The sequence below is a fragment of the Oncorhynchus mykiss genome, chromosome 11 (genome assembly GCF_013265735.2).
Source record: "Oncorhynchus mykiss isolate Arlee chromosome 11, USDA_OmykA_1.1, whole genome shotgun sequence".
NCBI classification, from domain to species: domain Eukaryota; kingdom Metazoa; phylum Chordata; class Actinopteri; order Salmoniformes; family Salmonidae; genus Oncorhynchus; species Oncorhynchus mykiss.
In genome coordinates this window covers 20,858,633-20,877,344 of record NC_048575.1, presented here as the reverse complement: position 1 = coordinate 20,877,344, position 18,712 = coordinate 20,858,633, and the positions used below count along the sequence as shown (strand labels likewise).

The following is an 18,712-nucleotide window of genomic DNA, read 5'->3' as shown; positions in this document are numbered from 1 at the left end:
GTGTGTGTGTGTGTGTGTGTGTGTGTGTGTGTGTGTGTGTGTGTGTGTGAGAGAGAGAGAGAGAGAGAGAATCCATCAAGTTCACCAATGAGCCAGAAAGGTATGTCAGTGATACACGGTCACCTCCCGTATGCTTCATAGGAGTCCCAATCACATCTCTCTTGGATCGAACCCGAACCCATTCACATCTCTCCTGGATCTGACCCTAACCCATTCACATCTCTCCTGGACCGGACCCTAACCCATTCACATCTCTCCTGGATCTGAAACTAACCCATTTACATCTCTCCTGGATCTGACCCTAACCCATTCACATCTCTCCTGGATCTGACCCTAATCCAATCACATCTCTCCTGGACCGGACCCTAATCCTAACCCATTCACATCTCTCCTGGATCTGACCCTAATCCTAACCCATTCACATCTCTTCTGGATCTGACCCTAATCCTAACCCATTCACATCTCTTCTGGATCTGACCCTAATCCTAACCCATTCACATCTCTTCTGGATCTGACCCTAATCCTAAACCATTCACATCTCTTCTGGATCTGACACTAATCCTAAACCATTCACATCTCTTCTGGATCTGACCCTAACCCATTCACATCTCTCCGGGACCGGACCCTAATCCTAACCCATTCACATCTCTCCTGGACCGGACCCTAATCCTAACCCATTCACATCTCTCCTGGACCGGACCCTAATCCTAACCCATTCACATCTCTTCTGGATCGGACCCTAATCCTAAACCATTCACATCTCTTCTGGATCTGACCCTAACACATTCACATCTCTCCTGGACCGCACCCTAATCCTAACCCATTCACATCTCTCCTGGACCGGATCCTAATCCTAACCCATTCACATCTCTCCTGGACCGGACCCTAATCCTAACCCATTCACATCTCTTCTGGATCGGACCCTAATCCTAAACCATTCACATCTCTTCTGGATCTGACCCTAACACATTCACATCTGTCCTGGATCTGACCCTAACCATAACCCATTCACATCTCTCCTAGATCTGGGACCGGTTTATCAACAGGAGAGGAAAACTGGTCACATGGGTCCTGATAAACAACACACACACACACACACATATATACACACACACACACACACACACACACACACACACACACACACACACTGACAAACAACACACTGACAAACAACACACACACACACACACACACACACACACACACAGAGTTACTTTGGGAATAGTAAAAACTTTTTCAAAGGAAGTTTGAACTCTAAACATGTCAGCATATCCACATGTTCCACCCCCTCCAGGCTATGAGATGACAGGGTGTATCTGCTTTCTGTAGGCATATCTGTTCCTCATGTTTTCTCTGTGTGTTCTAACCTGTGTATGTATCTGTAATAAAACTATATCGCCTTCCCTCCCCTCTCTCTCTCCCCCCCCCACTCTCTCTCCCCCCCCCCCCCACTCTCTCTCCCCTCACCTCTCTCCCCTCCCCACTCTCTCTCCCCCCTCTCTCTCTCCTCCCCTCTCTCTCTCCTCCCCTCTCTCTCCCCCCCTCTCTCTCCCCCCCTCTCCCTCCCCACTCTCTCTCCCCTGCCCACTCTCTCTCCCCTCCCCACTCTCTTTCCCCCCTCTCTCTCCCCTCCCAATTCTCTCCCCCCTCTCTCTCCCCTCCCCACTCTCTCTCCCCTCCCCCCCACTCTCTCTCCCCTCACCTCTCTCCCCTCCCCACTCTCTCTCCCCCCTCTCTCTCTCCTCCCCTCTCTCTATCCTCCCCTCTCTCTCCCCCCTCTCCCTCCCCACTCTCTCTCCCCTCCCCACTCTCTCTCCCCTCCCCACTCTCTTTCCCCCCTCTCTCTCCCCTCCCAATTCTCTCCCCCCTATCTCTCCCCTCCCCATTCTCTCTCCCCTCCCCATTCTCTCTCCCCTCCCCACTCTCTCTCCACCTCCCCACTCCCCACTTTCCCTTCCCCCCTCTCTCTCCTCTCCCCATTCTCTCTCCCCTCCCCACTCTCTCTCCACCTCCCCACTCCCCACTCCCCACTTTCCCCTCCCCATTCTCTCTCCCCTCCCCACTATCTCTCCACCTCCCCACTCCCCACTTTCCCCTCCCCACTCTCTCTCCCCCCTCTCTCTCCCCTCCCCACTCTCCCCCCCCCCCCCTGTCTCTAGGATGTGTGACACGGGGGAGGGTCTGTTTACGTTCCAGACGCGGGAGGGAGAGATAATCTACCAGAGAGTCCACTCAGCCACCCTGTCCATCGCACAGCAACATGAGAGGATGATGGTAGAGATGAAGAAGAGCTCACAGGTAACACGCACAGACACACATAGTACACACGCACACACAGACACACATAGTACACACACACACACACACACAAATTCCCTGTGGATATGGCCTATGTTTCTTTCCTCTCTCTATGGTCAGTGTGCTGTATTTACGTATGGTTTTCTAAGGCTTGATGAGCCCTGGCCATATGGCCATGTTCCTGGACTCCCTCCATATGGGAATACTGCAGAGTATACTGAAATACATGAATTACATGAAGAGGTTGTGGAACACAGTGGACACTTTGGTTATGGGTCATCATACCACAAATAGGACTTTTAGGTTCTAAAGAGATGTACTCGATATAATTGAAAGAGAAAAATGCAGTGACTGTAGTTTAAAACACACATTTAGCTTTTTTGTGTGTTTTATTCCATATCATGGTATTGATCAAATGTTGTGAATTTGCACTGCATGTCATTTGTCCACAATATGCAGTAGCTACCTGTAATGCCTGTGGCTGTTTTTCCTACTTTGCATTCCCTAGAGGTGACTATACCCAGAGATAACAATTGCATCCCAAATTGCACCCTAATCTCTATCAAAACTAGTGGTCTAAAGTAGTGCACTATATAGACAGTCAGCTGCCATTTGGGACGCAGCCCAACACACTGAAGATGATGTTGTTGTTGTCTCTGTTTCAGACCCACTCCAACCAGACAACGTTAACCAAGTCCATTTCTCTGCCTCGCAGTGCCTACTGGCATCACATAATGCGCCAGAACAGCGTGGGAGACATCTACAGCTACCAAGGTACAAACAGCAGAGCTCAGCTAGGCAGCCCAACAGCAATATCTGAACACGCACACTCACGCAGGCACACATTACCAGTAATGCTACCTGCTGGTAATATTGCAAGTAATATTCAATACCCCTGTAGTTCAACAGGACAGTGTAACAGTATCAAAATCGGCAACTCTTAAGTCAATCAGTGATTTTATGACAACCAGCAAATAAATGAATGGTTGTATGTCTTCCCACAACAGCAAATATTTAAAACACAGCTAATCATGTAGGATTACAATATGACATGCCAGACATACAACATGCTCATCTGCACCATCGAGAGCATCTTGACTGGCTGCATCACCGCTGGGTATGGCAACTGATTGGCATCTGACCGCTAGGCGCTATAGAGGGTAGTGGGTATGGCAACTGCTTGGCATCCGACCCCTAGGCGCTATAGAGGGTAGTGGGTATGGCAACTGCTTGGCATCCGACCGCTAGGCGCTATAGAGGGTAGTGGGTATGGCAACTGATTGGCATCTGACCGCTAGGCGCTATAGAGGGTAGTGGGTATGGCAACTGCTTGGCATCCGACCCCTAGGCGCTATAGAGGGTAGTGGGTATGGCAACTGCTTGGCATCCGACCGCTAGGCGCTATAGAGGGTAGTGGGTATGGCACAGAACATCACTGGGGCCGAGAACATCACTGGGGCTGAAGGACAAAATAATTGTCAAAATAATTGCCAACCAGGCCACAAACTGTTCTCTCTGGTACTGCACGGCAAGCGTTACCAATGCACCAAGTCTGGACCTAACAGGTCCCTGAACAGCTTCTAAACCATAAGACCATAAGCCATAAGACGTCTAAGCAAAATGACTAAATAGCTAATCAAATCTCTACTACCCACACTACCTGCATTGGCCCTTTTTTGCACTAACTTTCTTGCACTTATTCTATGTACACACACAGGACTCTACCCACACACTCACACATACTTACACTGATACCCCAACACACACACACACTACATACGCCCACACACACATACCATGCACACACATGCCTACTGACGCCACACACACACACACACAGTCACACACACACTTTCACACTCACCACATACACTGCTGCTACTGTCTATTATATATCCTGTTGCCTAGTCACTTTACCCCTACCTACAGTTGATGTCGGAAGTTTATATCAAATCAAATCAAAGTTTATTTGTCACGTGCGCCGAATACAACAGGTGTAAACCTTACAGTGAAATGCTTACTTACAGGCTCTAACCAATAGTGCAAAAAGGTATTAGGTGAACAATAGGTAAGTAAAGAAATAAAACAACAATAAAAATACAGGTTATATACAGTAGCGAGGCTATATACAGTAGCAAGGCTACATACAGTAGCGAAGCTACATACAGCCACTGGTTAGTCAGGCTGATTGAGGTAGTGTGTACATGTAGATATGGTTAAAGTGACTATGCATATATGATGAACAGAGAGTAGCAGTAGCGTAAAACAGGGGTTGGTGGGTGGTTGGTAGCAGTACGCAATTCAGATAGCCCGGTTAGCCAATGTGCGGGAGCACTGGTTGGTCGGCCCAATTGAGGTAGTATGTACATGAATGTATAGTTAAAGTGACTATGCATATATGATAAACAGAGAGTAGCAGCAGCGTAAAAGAGGGGTTTGGGGGGTAGCACACAATGCAAATAGTCCGGGTAGCCATTTGATTACCTGTTCAGGAGTCTTAAAAACTGTTGAGAAGCCCTTTTGTCCTAGACTTGGCACTCCGGTGCCGCTTTCCATGCGGTAGTAGTGAGAACAGTCTATGACTGGGGTGGCTGGGGTCTTTGACCATTTTTAGGACCTTCCTCTGACACCGTCTGGTGTAGAGGTTCTGGATGGCAGGCAGCTTAGCCTCAGTGATGTACTGGGCCGTACGCACTACCCTCTGAAATGCCTTGCGGTCGGAGGCTGAGCAATTGCCGTACCAGGCAGTGATGCAACCGGTCAGGATGCTCTCGATGTTGCAGCTGTAGAACCTTTTGAGGATCTCGGCATGGGTCATGCCAAATCTTTTTAGTTTCCTGAGGGGGAATAGGCTTTGTCGTGCCCTCTTTACGACTGTCTTGGTGTGTTTGGACAATTCTAGTTTGTTGTTGATGTGAACACCAAGGAACTTGAAGCTCTCAACCTGCTCCACTACACCCCGTCGATGAGAATGGGGGCGCGCTCGGTCCTCCTTTTCCTGTAGTCCACAATCATCTCCTTAGTTTCGGTTAAGTTGAGGGAAAGGTTGTTATTCTGGCACCACCTGGCCAGGTCTCTGACCTCCTCCCTATAGGCTGTCTCGTCGTTGTCGGTGATCAGGCCTACCACTGTTATGTCGTCTGCAAACTTAATGATGGTTTTGGAGTCGTGCCTGGCCATGTAGTCGTGGGTGAACAGGGAGTACAGGAGAGGACTGAGCACGCACCCCTGGGGAGCTCCAGTGTTGAGGATCAGCGTGGCAGATGTGTTGCTACCTACCCTCACCACCTGGGGGCGGCCCGTCAAGAAGTCCAGGATCCAGTTGCAGAGGGAGGTGTTGAGTCCCAGGATCCTTAGCTTAGTGATGAGCTTTGAGGGTACTATGGTGTTGAACGCTGAGCTGTATTCAATGAATAGCATTCTCACATAAGTGTTCCTTTTGTCAAGGGGTGAAAGGGCAGTGTGGAGTGCAATAGAGATTGCCTTGTGTATGTTGACCTGTTTAAAGAAAGGTCTTACTCACACAGTCGTCCAGAACAGCTGATGCTCTCATGAATGCCTCAGTGTTGCTTGCCTCGAAGCGAGCATAGAAGTGATTTAGCTCGTCTGGTAGGCTCGTGTCACTGGGCAGCTCGTGGCTGTGCTTCCCTTTGTAGTCTGTAATAGTTTGCAAGCCCTGCCACATAAGATGAGTGTCGGAGCCGGTGTAGTATGATTCAATCTTAGCCCTGTATGGATGCTTTGCCTGTTTGATGGTTCGTCACAGGGCATAGCAGGATTTCCTGTAAGCTTCCGGGTTAGAGTCCCACACCTTGAAAGCGGCAGCTCTACCCTTTAGCTCAGTACGAATGTTACCTGTAATCTATGGCTTCTGGTTGGAGTATGTACGTACAGTCACTGTGGGGACGACGTCCTCGATGCACTTATTGATAAAGCCAGTGACTGATGTGGTGTACTCCTCAATGCCACCGGAGGAATCCCGGAACATGTTCCAGTATGTGATAGCAAAACAGTCCTGTAGTTTAGCATCTGCTTCATCTGACCACTTTTTTTATAGACCGAGTCACTGGTAGTTCCTACTTAAATTTTTGCTTGTAAGCAGGAATCAGGAGGATAGAGTTGTGGTCAGATTTACCAAATGGAGGGTGAGGGAGAACTTTGTACGCGTCTCTGTGTGTGGAGTACAGGTGATCTTTCCCTCTGGTTGCACCTTTAACATGTTGATAGAAATTTGGTAGAACTGATTTAAGTTTCCCTGCATTAAAGTCTCCGGCCACTAGGAGCGCCGCCTCTGGGTGAGTGGTTTCCTGTTTGCTTATTTCCTTATAGAGCTGACTGGGTGCGGTCTTAGTGCCAGCATCTGTCTGTGGTGGTAAATAAACAGTCATGAAAAGTATAGCTTTTCAAGTCAATAAACCTCGTTGTTCAACCACTCCACAAATTTCTTGTGAACAAACTATATTTTTGGCATTCGGTGAGAACATTTACTTTGTGCATGACACAAGGAATTTTTCCAACAATTGTTTGCAGACAGATTATTTCACTTATAATTCACTGTATCACAATTCCAGTGGGTCAGAAGTTTACATACACTAAATTGACTGCGCCTTTAAACAGCTTGGAAAATTCCAGAAAAGTATGTCATGGCTTTAGAAGCTTCTGTCAGGCTAATTGACATCATTTGAGTCAATTGGAGGTGTACCTGTGGATGTATCTCAAGGCCTACCTTCAAACTCAGTGCCTCTTTGCTTGACATCATGGGAAAATCTAAAGAAATCAGCCAAGACCTCAGAATTTTTTGCCCAAATGCCTGAAGGTACCACGTTCATCTGTACAAACAATAGTACGCAAGTATAAACACCATGGGACAACGCAGCCGTCATACCACTCAGGAAGGAGACGCATTCTGTCTCCTAGAGATGAACGTGCTTTGGTGCGATAAGTGCAACTCAATCCCAGAATAACAGCAAAGGACCTTGTGAAGATGCTGGAGGAAACAGGTACAAAAGTATCTATATCCACAGTAAAATGAGTCCTATATCAACATAACCTGAAAGGCTGCTCAGCAAGGAAGAAGCCACTGCTCCAAAACTGCCATAAAATACGGTTTGCAACTGCACATGGGGACAAAGATCGTACCTTTTGAAGAAATGTCCTCAGGTCTAATGAAACAAAAATAGAAATGTTTGGCTTTTAAGACCATTGTTATGTTTGGAGGAAAAAGGGGGAGGCTTGCAAGCCAAAGAACACCATTCCAACCATGAAACACGGGGGTTGCTTTGCTGCAGGAGGGACTGGTGCACTTCACAAAATAGATGGCATCATGAGGCAGGAAAATGAGGTGGATATATTGAAGCAACATCTCAAGACATCAGTCAGGAAGTTAAAGCTTGGTCTCAAATGGGTCTTCCAAATGGACATTGACCCCAAGCATTCTTCCAAAGTTGTGGCAAAATGGCTTAAGGACAACAAAGTCCAGGTATTGGAGTGGCCATCACAAAGCCCTGACCTCAATCCTGTAGAACACATATGTCAGAGTCAAGGCCCGCGGGCCACATCCGGCCCGCAAGAAGGTTTTTTACGGCCCCTGGGATGATCTTGATTTATTATTAGAACCGGCCCGCAGCAAGCCGGCAGCCCGCAGATCTTTTACACGCACCAATACTACATTTCCCACAATGCAAAGGTGACGCACCGAGCAGTAGGCTGCTTCATTTCAATATTTATTGGCACAGCAGTCGTCAGCATCACAGTAAAATTAACTTTCAGATACCCATCAAAAATGGCAAAACGGAAGGTGGATACTGAGAACCGGGGGTTTCAAACAAGGTGGGAGTCGGAGTATATGTTCACGAAGGTAGCTGGAAAACCTGTGTGTCTTCTGTGTGGAGAAAGTGTGGCGGTACTGAAAGAGTATAATCTGAGACGACATTATGAAACGAAACACGCGGACAAAAACAAGAATATGGACATGGAACAAAGGCTACAAAAGGCAGAGGAATTAAAACGAGGCCTCAAATCTCGACAGGCTCTGTTCAAAAAAGCCAAATCACAAGGCCAGGCTGCTGTCAAGGCCAGTTTTATTTTGGCAGAAGAGATCGCTAAATCAGCCCGGCCATTTACGGAGGGGGATTTCATCAAAAACTGCATGATTAAAGTTTGTGACGAAGTTTGCCCAGAAAAAAGGCAACTCTTTTTAAATGTGAGTCTGAGCAGAAACACCATTGCCGAGAGAGTAGACCAGTTGTCCATCAATCTAAAAGAGCAGCTTGTGAAAAAGGGAAAAGATTTTATTGCATATTCCTTGGCTGTGGATGAGAGCACCGACATTTCTGACATTGCCCAGTTGTCAATTTTCATCCGCGGAGTGGACTCCAACCTAAGCGTGACAGAGGAGTTTTTGGCTTTACGTCCTATGCATGGCACAACTACGGGGCATGATTTGTATGAAGAGGTGTCAAGATGTGTAAATGAGATGGAGCTGCCTTGGGAAAAACTCGTGGGTTTGACAACCGACGGAGCACCTGCGATGTGTGGACACAGGAGCGGACTGGTGGCGAAGATACGGGAAAAGATGCAAGAGGAAAACGCGACAGGTGAGCTGACAGCTTATCATTGTATCATACACCAGGAAGCGTTGTGCGGTAAAGCCTTGAAAATGGAGCATGTAATGAGCATCATCACGCGCACAGTTAACTTTATCAGAGCCAAAGGTTTGAATCACCGCCAGTTCAAGGCATTTCTGACGGAGTTAGAAACGGAGCATGGTGATTTGCCTTATCACACAGAGGTGCGATGGCTAAGCCAGGGAAAGGTGCTTCAAAGATGTTTCGAGCTTCGTGAGGAGATTTGTCTGTTCTTGGACAGCAAAGGGAAAGACACAACACAACTCCGAGACGAAATGTTTCTGTGTGAAATGGCTTTTCTGTGTGACATTACGAGTCATCTGAATGCAATAAACTTGCAGCTGCAGGGTCGGGATCGTGTCATCTCTGATATGTACAGTACAGTGAAGGCATTTAAAACCAAACTGACTCTGTGGGAGACGCAGATGCGGAAAGAAAATTTGAGCCACTTTCCCAGCTGCCAGACCATGAAAGAGAAGCTCTCTACCAGTGCGTTCCCGAGCACACAGTTGGCTGATAAAATAGGTATGCTTGCCGCTGACTTTCGACGCCGATTTGCTGACTTTGAAGCACAAAAAAGCAGGTTGGAACTGCTCGGTAACTCATTTGCTGTTGACGTGGAAAGCTCACCACCAAACCTCCAAATGGAGTTGATTGACCTCCAATGCAATGATGCACTGAGGGCAAAATATGCGGCAGTGGGTGCTGCGGAGTTCGCCCGTTTCCTCCCCGGCACAATGCCCCAGCTGCGCATCCAGGCTGCTCAAACGTTGTCTATGTTTGGCAGCACATACCTGTGTGAACAACTGTTTTCTTTGATGAACCTGAACAAAACATCACACAGAAGTCGACTTACTGCTGAACACCTCCACTCAATTCTGAGGATTTCTTCAGCTCAGAGCCTTACCCCGAACATTGATGAACTTGTGGAAAAGATGGGACACCACCAAGTATCACCCTCAACCTCAAACAAGTGAACATTACTGTGCAATCACATATTTAGAGTTTTTACTCAGTTCAAGTTTAAAAGTTAAAATTTAATATTTGTTTTCACTGCATGTTACTTCTCCTTAAACAAAGTGTTGTTTTTGATTAATAGATTTTTGCACTTTATTTTTTTGTATTTCAATCCAATTATATTTTAAAAATATTTCAGTTGAGTGGATGATAGAAAATTGCTATTATTGTTTTTTCTTTGAAGTAAATTTAGCCCACTTTTGCTAAAATAGAAAATATAGTCTACTGATGGTGCCTTGAATACCGGTTTCTTTCATTTAATGTTCATGTTATGGGGATATTTATATAAAGGAAATTTGTCTTTTGTGTCTGTTGAAAATTAAAGATTACTGACAGAGCCATAAGAAAATATTGCTTTATTTATCTGATCATATTGTAATATATTTGTTAGGTTTTCAGTAGGTTCAATTAGGTTCACTAGACTATATGCGTCATTTAAAAATTTTTCAATGAACATTCGAACAGTCCGGCCCTCGTCTTGTAGCTGATTTTTTTATTTGGCCCTCCGTCCATTTGACTTTGACACCCCTGCTGTAGAACATTTGTGGGCAGAACTGAAAAAGTGTGTGTGAGCAAGGAGACCTACAAACCTGACTCAGTTACACCAGCTCTGTCAGGAGAAATGGGCCAAAATTCACCCAATTTATTGTGGGAAGCTTTTGGAAGGCTACCCAAAACGTTTGACCCAAGTTAAACAATTTAAAGGCAATGCTACCAAATACTAATTGAGTGTATGTACACTTCTGACCCACTGGGAATGTGATGAAATAAATAAAAGCTGAAATAAATCATTCTCTCAACTATTATTCTGACATTTCACATTCTTAAAAAAAACGCGGTAATCCTAACTGACCAAAGACATGGATTTTTTACTAGGATTAATTGTCAAGAATTGTGAAAAACTGAGTTTAAATTTATTTGACTAAGGTGTATGTAAACTTCCGACTTCAACTGTATATGTACAGTACATATCTATCTCAATTACCTCGTACCCCTGCACATCGACTCGGTACTGGTACTCCCTGTATATAGCCATGTTATTTTCTATACCCTGTATATAGCCATGTTATTTTCTACTCCCTGTATATAGCCATGTTATTTTCTACTCCCTGTATATAGCCATGTTATTTTCTATTCCCTATGTATAGCCATGTTATTTTCTACTCCCTGTGTATAGCCATGTTATTTTCTACTCCCTGTATAGCCATGTTATTTTCTACTCCCTATATAGCCATGTTATTTTCTACTCCCTATATATAGCCATGTTATTTTCTACTCCCTGTATATAGCCATGTTATTTTCTACTCCCTATATAGCCATGTTATTTTCTACTCCCTGTATATAGCCATGTTATTTTCTACTCCCTATATAGCCATGTTATTTTCTACTCCCTATATATAGCCATGTTATTTTCTACTCCCTGTATATAGCCATGTTATTTTCTACTCCCTGTATATAGCCATGTTATTTTCTACTCCCTATATATAGCCATGTTATTTTCTACTCCCTGTATATAGCCATGTTATTTTCTACTCCCTATATATAGCCATGTTATTTTCTACTCCCTGTATATAGCCATGTTATTACCTGGTACTCCCTGTATATAGCCATGTTATTTTCTATTCCCTATATATAGCCATGTTATTTTCTACTCCCTGTATATAGCCATGTTATTTTCTACTCCCTATATAGCCATGTTATTTTCTACTCCCTGTATATAGCCATGTTATTTTCTACTCCCTATATATAGCCATGTTATTTTCTACTCCCTGTATATAGCCATGTTATTTTCTACTCCCTGTATATAGCCATGTTATTTTCTATTCCCTATATATAGCCATGTTATTTTCTACTCCCTGTATATAGCCATGTTATTTTCTACTCCCTGTATATAGCCATGTTATTTTCTACTCCCTGTATATAACCATGTTATTTTCTACTCCCTGTATACAACCATGTTATTTTCTACTCCCTGTATATAGCCATGTTATTTTCTACTCCCTGTATATAGCCATGTTATTTTCTACTCCCTGTATACAACCATGTTATTTTCTACTCCCTGTATACAACCATGTTATTTTCTACTCCCTGTATATAGCCATGTTATTTTCTACTCCCTGTATATAGCCATGTTATTTTCTATACCCTGTATATAGCCATGTTATTTTCTACTCCCTGTATATAGCCATGTTATTTTCTACTCCCTGTATATAGCCATGTTATTTTCTATACCCTGTATATAGCCATGTTATTTTCTACTCCCTATATAGCCATGTTATTTTCTGCTCCCTGTATATAGCCATGTTATTTTCTACTCCCTATATAGCCATGTTATTTTCTACTCCCTGTATATAGCCATGTTATTTTCTACTCCCTGTATATAGCCATGTTATTTTCTACTCCCTATATAGCCATGTTATTTTCTACTCCCTGTATATAGCCATGTTATTTTCTACTCCCTGTATATAGCCATTCTATTTTCTACTCCCTATATAGCCATGTTATTTTCTACTCCCTGTATATAGCCATGTTATTTTCTATACCCTGTATATAGATAGCCATGTCATTTTCTACTCCCTGTATATAGCCATGTTATTTTCTATTCCCTGTATATAGCCATGTTATTTTCTACTCCCTGTATATAGCAATGTTATTTTCTATACCCTGTATATAGATAGCCATGTCATTTTCTACTCCCTGTATATAGCCATGTTATTTTCTACTCCCTATATAGCCATGTTATTTTCTACTCCCTGTATATAGCCATGTTATTTTCTATACCCTGTATATAGATAGCCATGTCATTTTCTACTCCCTGTATATAGCCATGTTATTTTCTATTCCCTGTATATAGCCATGTTATTTTCTATACCCTGTATATAGATAGCCATGTCATTTTCTACTCCCTGTATATAGCCATGTTATTTTCTACTCCCTATATAGCCATGTTATTTTCTACTCCCTGTATATAGCCATGTTATTTTCTATACCCTGTATATAGATAGCCATGTCATTTTCTACTCCCTGTATATAGCCATGTTATTTTCTATTCCCTGTATATAGCCATGTTATTTTCTATTCCCTATGTATAGCCATGTTATTTTCTACTCCCTGTATATAGCCATGTTATTTTCTACTCCCTGTATATAGCCATGTTATTTTCTACTCCCTATATAGCCATGTTATTTTCTACTCCCTGTATATAGCCATGTTATTTTCTATACCCTGTATATAGATAGCCATGTCATTTTCTACTCCCTGTATATAGCCATGTTATTTTCTACTCCCTGTATATAGCCATGTTATTTTCTACTCCCTGTATATAGCCATGTTATTTTCTGTTCCCTATATATAGCCATGTTATTTTCTACTCCCTGTATATAGCCATGTTATTTTCTACTCCCTATATATAGCCATGTTATTTTCTACTCCCTCTATATAGCCATGTTATTTTCTACTCCCTATATATAGCCATGTTATTTTCTACTCCCTGTATTTCACTGTTAGTCTACACCTGTTGTCTACGAAGCATGTGACACATACAATTTGATTTGATTTCAAGCACATTTCTCTCCGCTGTTTTCCTCTTAATCTGCTGTTTTCTTCTCCATTTGGAAAGCCGCAGCACTTATGTTCTCAACCCAGGACTGCTGGGTCACAACAGGATTGTCTTATGAGACTGCATGTTGTTCTCAACCCAGGACTCTGCTCCTCTTGTCACAACAGGATTGTCTTATGAGACTGCATGTTGTTCTCAAGCCAGTGCAAAGTCACCGACAGCAATGCTTTCTATTGCATTCTACGTTGTCTTCTCCTTTCCTAAGACCACATTTTTGCGTGAAGGTACTGCAACTTTTTTCTACGGTCAATACGGCCTCGTTCAGTCATGATCGTAGTTTCACAAATCTTCCCGGCAAGTGTTTGCAAGGGCTTCAGACATCTCCTCTAGTTGTACAGGGTCTGCCACATGGGATATATCAGACATTCATAGCACGGACTGTGTGAACAGGGAGCGCGCACACACACACATACATACATCTTGTACAGCTAGATGTATGTATGGGTTAGCTCCTAAGCTCCTAGGGGTTAGCTCCTAAAGTAATTCTAACCCTAACATTAATTCTAACCTTAACCGTAAACCCACTTGGAATAGCGTGTTCAATGGAAACAAAGTTTTAAAACTTTGTTTCCTTTGAACATGCAATATAAATAAAGGCATTTTAATGAATTTTATGAAGAGTGCCTTGGTCCTCCTTTCTTTTTGATGACCAATTTACCCCTTTTACCAAAGAGCACCTTCTATCTACTACTGTGTATCTTCGCAGCGCTTCCCTTTCTTCCTTTCCCCCTAGAAATAACATTTGACCTCGTGGGGACTAAAAAATGTCCCCAGTTGGTCAAATTTTTGGTTGTTTACTATTCTTGTGGGGACTTCTGGAATAGTTAAATAGTAGTTAAACACACGCACGCAGGTGCGTACATGTTTGGCCAAATCGAGAACGAAGATAGTATCACCAATACCAGGTTAGTTGAAAAATCTATGGCATCGTTTTGTTTAGGCAAACCTGTAGCCCCCAATAATGGATTCAAAAAATCTTTAGTTATATCACATTATGTGCATTACAATCTGTAGCTAAGACATATGTAATAACCATGTCAAGTCACTATGTAGGGTTGCTATACAGTTCAATAGATAAACAGATCTGGGAAGTTGAGGAGACACTGGTTAAAGACTTGTTTAAGGCAGACTTGGCTCTTTTGGTTGATGGCAGCCATGTTTTAGCCTCACTCTGCAGGTATTACCCCCATACCCCTTACACACCATCTTGAGCCTATTTTCTATGTTGAAACTTTAAATATGGGGCATCTCCTTCCCCAGGCATAGGACCTCAACCTGATCCTGGCTGACTCTATACACACAACATGAGATCCCTGAACACACATGCATCTCTATACACACACACATAAATACATGTGCACGTAAACACGCACACACGTTTTGCAATTCATTAATCAGTGGAGTATTAGAGCATTTTGACCTGATTCCCTGGGTCTCACTTTGCCAATGATGAATCAATACTACAATAATTTGATAAAACAGCAAAATAACTGCATTATTATCGATAACGAGGTGAGATACGTAAGATGTGACGTATATGGACCAAACTAGCCCCCTGTGTCTCAGTGGGCCCGTAATGATCATATAATATAGCAAGCCTATGTACCATTATAATACCATTATTAGTACTATTTTAGTATGGGCTGATTGGGGTGTACGTGGAGGTGAGAGATGCTAGACAGAACGTGTGGACCAGACTAGCCCCTGTGTGTCACTGTACCTGTGATGAATCTATAAGAAAGCTTATGATGAAAAATGCCAGTATAGTAACAGTACAGTGACTATATTAATACTGACTATGGGCTGATTTGGGTGTGGGTGGAGGTGAGAGTGTTAGATTAGCCCCCTATGTGTCACTGTGCCGTGATGAATCTGCAATCAGCATGCTTAATTGGCTGAGTCATGGTCGGGTTGTGTTTAAATACCCATGAGTCCTCTGGAATAATGAAGGAACACTGGTTCTTGTCCCATCCAGCTTTGCTGCTTTGCTATATGTTTATTTATTTATTTTTCTCTCTGATTCAGTTAATCGGAGAAGCAGAAATAAATTAGCTGCTTTTTGTGTCTGTGCGAAGTTTCTGTTTCAATTAGACTTGGGCTGAAATGTTAGAAACTTCTAGGAAAGTTTTGGTTTGCTTGCAAATGAAATGAGTACAGGCAAGGTAGCAGTGCAAACTGTATGAATATAAACCATACACTTATTTGAACCATTTCAGTAATGGTGAGATACAGAGAGAAACTGCATTAAAGGTCCAAAGCAGACGTTTTTATCTCAATATCAAATCATTTCTAGGTAATATTATAGTAACTTACTGTGATTGTTTTTGATTAAAATGGTTGACAAGAAACAAAAACCGCTTCTTAGCAAAGAGCAATTTCTCAAGCAAGAATTTTGTTAGGGTGCCTGGGAGGGGTTTGATTGGGGAGGGTAAAATGGAAATCTAGCTGTTATTGGCAGAGAGCAGTGGCTCTCTTTCTTAATTGGTATATTAAGTAAGTTACCGCCTCGGGATGTTACCATCCCACCAAAACAGGCAGAAATTTCAGGTAGTCTTTTCAAACAGCTTTTACACTGAAATGAAATTGACATAATTTTTAGATTTTCACAGTATTATTCCAGCCTCATAGTGTGAAAATACATAACACACAGGCAAATTTTGTTTTTGAATGCACTGGACCTTTAATAAACCTTGACAGGCAGATCGGTTTTAAGTACTTATGTCAAAAACGTCAGGTTGAGGAGTAATACTATATATTCACATAAATGAAGAACACTACATGAATTGGCATTTGACATTTGAAGATAGTACACTCTTAGAAAAAAAGGTTATATCTACAACCTAAAAGGGTTGTTTGCCTGTCCCCATAGGATATCCCTTTGAGTATCAGTTTTTTGTTCCAGGTCGAACCCTTTTGAGGTCCATGTAGAACCCTTTCCACAAAGGGTACTACATGGAACCCAAAAGTGTTCTAGTTTGAACCCAAAAGAGTTCTCCTATGGGGACAGCCGAAGAACCCTTTTGGAACCCTTTTTTCTATGAGTGTACATTTCCCTCAGTATGCCATGTGTTGGTGACATACAGTGCCTTCAGAAAGTATTCACACCCCTTTAAAAAAAATAATTTTAAATAATATTTACAGTACCAGTCAAAAGTTTGGACACACCTACTCATGCCAGGGTTTAGCTTTAGTTTTACTATTTTCTACATTGTAGAATAATAGTGAAGACATCAAAACTATAAAATAACACATATGGAATCACGTAGTAACCAAAAAAGTGTTAAAATATATATATTATTATAACGTTTCAGGTAAGACCCAAATGCCTTCTGTGTTAAAGTAACAATGTTTATTACAGCAACAGGGGCAGACAAACGACATGTCAAGGTAGGCAGGGGTCGATAATCCAGAGGGGTGGGGCAAAGGTACAGGACGGCAGGCAGGCTCAGGGTCAGGAGCAGGCAGAGTGGTCAGGCAGGCAGGCACAGAGTCCAGACAGGCAAGGGTCAAAACCAGGAGGGCAAGAAAAGAGAGAATAGAGAAAAGCAGGAGCTGAGAAAAATGCTGGTTGACTTGACAAACAAGACGAACTGGCAACAGACAAACAGAGAACACATGTATAAATACACAGGGGATAACGGGGAAGATGGGCGACACCTGGAGGGGGGTGGAGACAATCACAAGGACATGTGAAACAGAAGAGGGCGTGACAATTATTTAGATTAGAGATTCTTCAAATTAGCCACCCTTTGCCTTGATGACGGCTTTGCACACTCTTGGCCTTCTCTCAACCAGCTTCATGAGGTAGTCACCTGGAATGCTATTCAATTAACAGGTGTGCAGAAGTATACAGAAGATAGCCCTATTTGGTAAGTCAATTTTATGAACAGCTCAAATAAGTAAAGAGAAATGACAGTCCATCATTACTTTATGACATGAAGGTCAATCAATCTGGAAAATTTGAAGAACTTTGAAGAAATTTGAAGTTTCTTCAATTGCAGTAGCAAAAACCCATCAAGCGCTATGATGAAACTGGCTCTCATGAGGACCGCCACAGGACATGAAGACCTAGAGTTACCTCTTATACAGAGAATGAGTTCATTAAAGTTACTATTCTCAGAAATTTCAGGCCAAATAAATGCTTCACAGACTTCAAGTCACAGACACATCTCAACATCAACTGTTCAGAGGAGACTGCGTGAATCAGGCCTTCATTGTCACATTGCTGCAAAGAAACCACTACTAAAGGACTCCAATAATAATAAGAAACTTGCTTTTGCCAAGAAACACAAGAAATGGACATTAAACTGGTGGAAATCTGTCGTTTGGTCTGATGAGTCCAAATTTGAGATTTTTGGTCTTTGTGAGATGCAGAGTAGATGAACGGATGATCTCTGCATCTGGCTTGTGCTTAGTGGGACTATAATTTGTTTTTCAACAGGACAATGACCCACCACACCTCTGGGCTTTGTAAGGGCTATTTGACCAAGAAGGAAAGTGATGGAGTGCTGCATCAGATGACCTGGCCTCCACAATCACCCGACCTCAACCCAACTGAGATGGTTTGGGATGAGTTGGACCGCAGTGTGAAGGAAAAGCAACCAACAAGTGCTCAGCATATGTGGTAACTCCTTCATGACTGTTGGAAAAGCATTCCTCATGAAGCTGGTTGAGAGAATGCCAAGAGTGTGCAAAGCTGTCATCAAGGCAAAGGGTGGCTATTTGAAGAATCTAAATCTAAAAATATTTTGTGTAACACTTTTTTTGTTACTCGATTTTTCCATATGTGTTATTTCACAGTTTTGATGTCTTCACTGTTATTCTACCATGTAGAAAATAGTCAAAATAAAGAAAAACCCTTGAATGAGTTGGTGGGTCCAAACTTTTGAATGGTACTATACATTTACAACAACAAAAATATATGGGGATATAATATAATAAGTTGCTCTGTGTGCAATAACATTGGTTAAGATGTTTTTTGAAGATCTATCCCATCTCTGTGCCACACACAATTATAGAGAAGTGAATTTCAAGCACAGATTCAACCACAAAGACCAGGGAGGTTGTCCAATGCCTCGCAAAGAAGGGCAGCTATTTGTAGATGGGTGGGGGAAAAACAGACACTAAATAGCCCTTTGAGCATGGTGAA

The 18,712-nt window shown here is 42.8% G+C and overlaps 1 protein-coding gene across 1 annotated transcript in view; it reads left to right on the top strand.

The window, feature by feature from the left end:
• Positions 1-18,712, top strand: part of dok6 (docking protein 6) — an 80,885-nt gene that overhangs the window by 39,045 nt on the left and 23,128 nt on the right. Inside the window, exons 6-7 of the mRNA XM_036935154.1 lie at positions 2,163-2,301; positions 2,967-3,075. Coding sequence (XP_036791049.1) covers positions 2,163-2,301; positions 2,967-3,075 — 248 coding nt within the window. The remainder of the gene's footprint in view (positions 1-2,162; positions 2,302-2,966; positions 3,076-18,712) is intronic.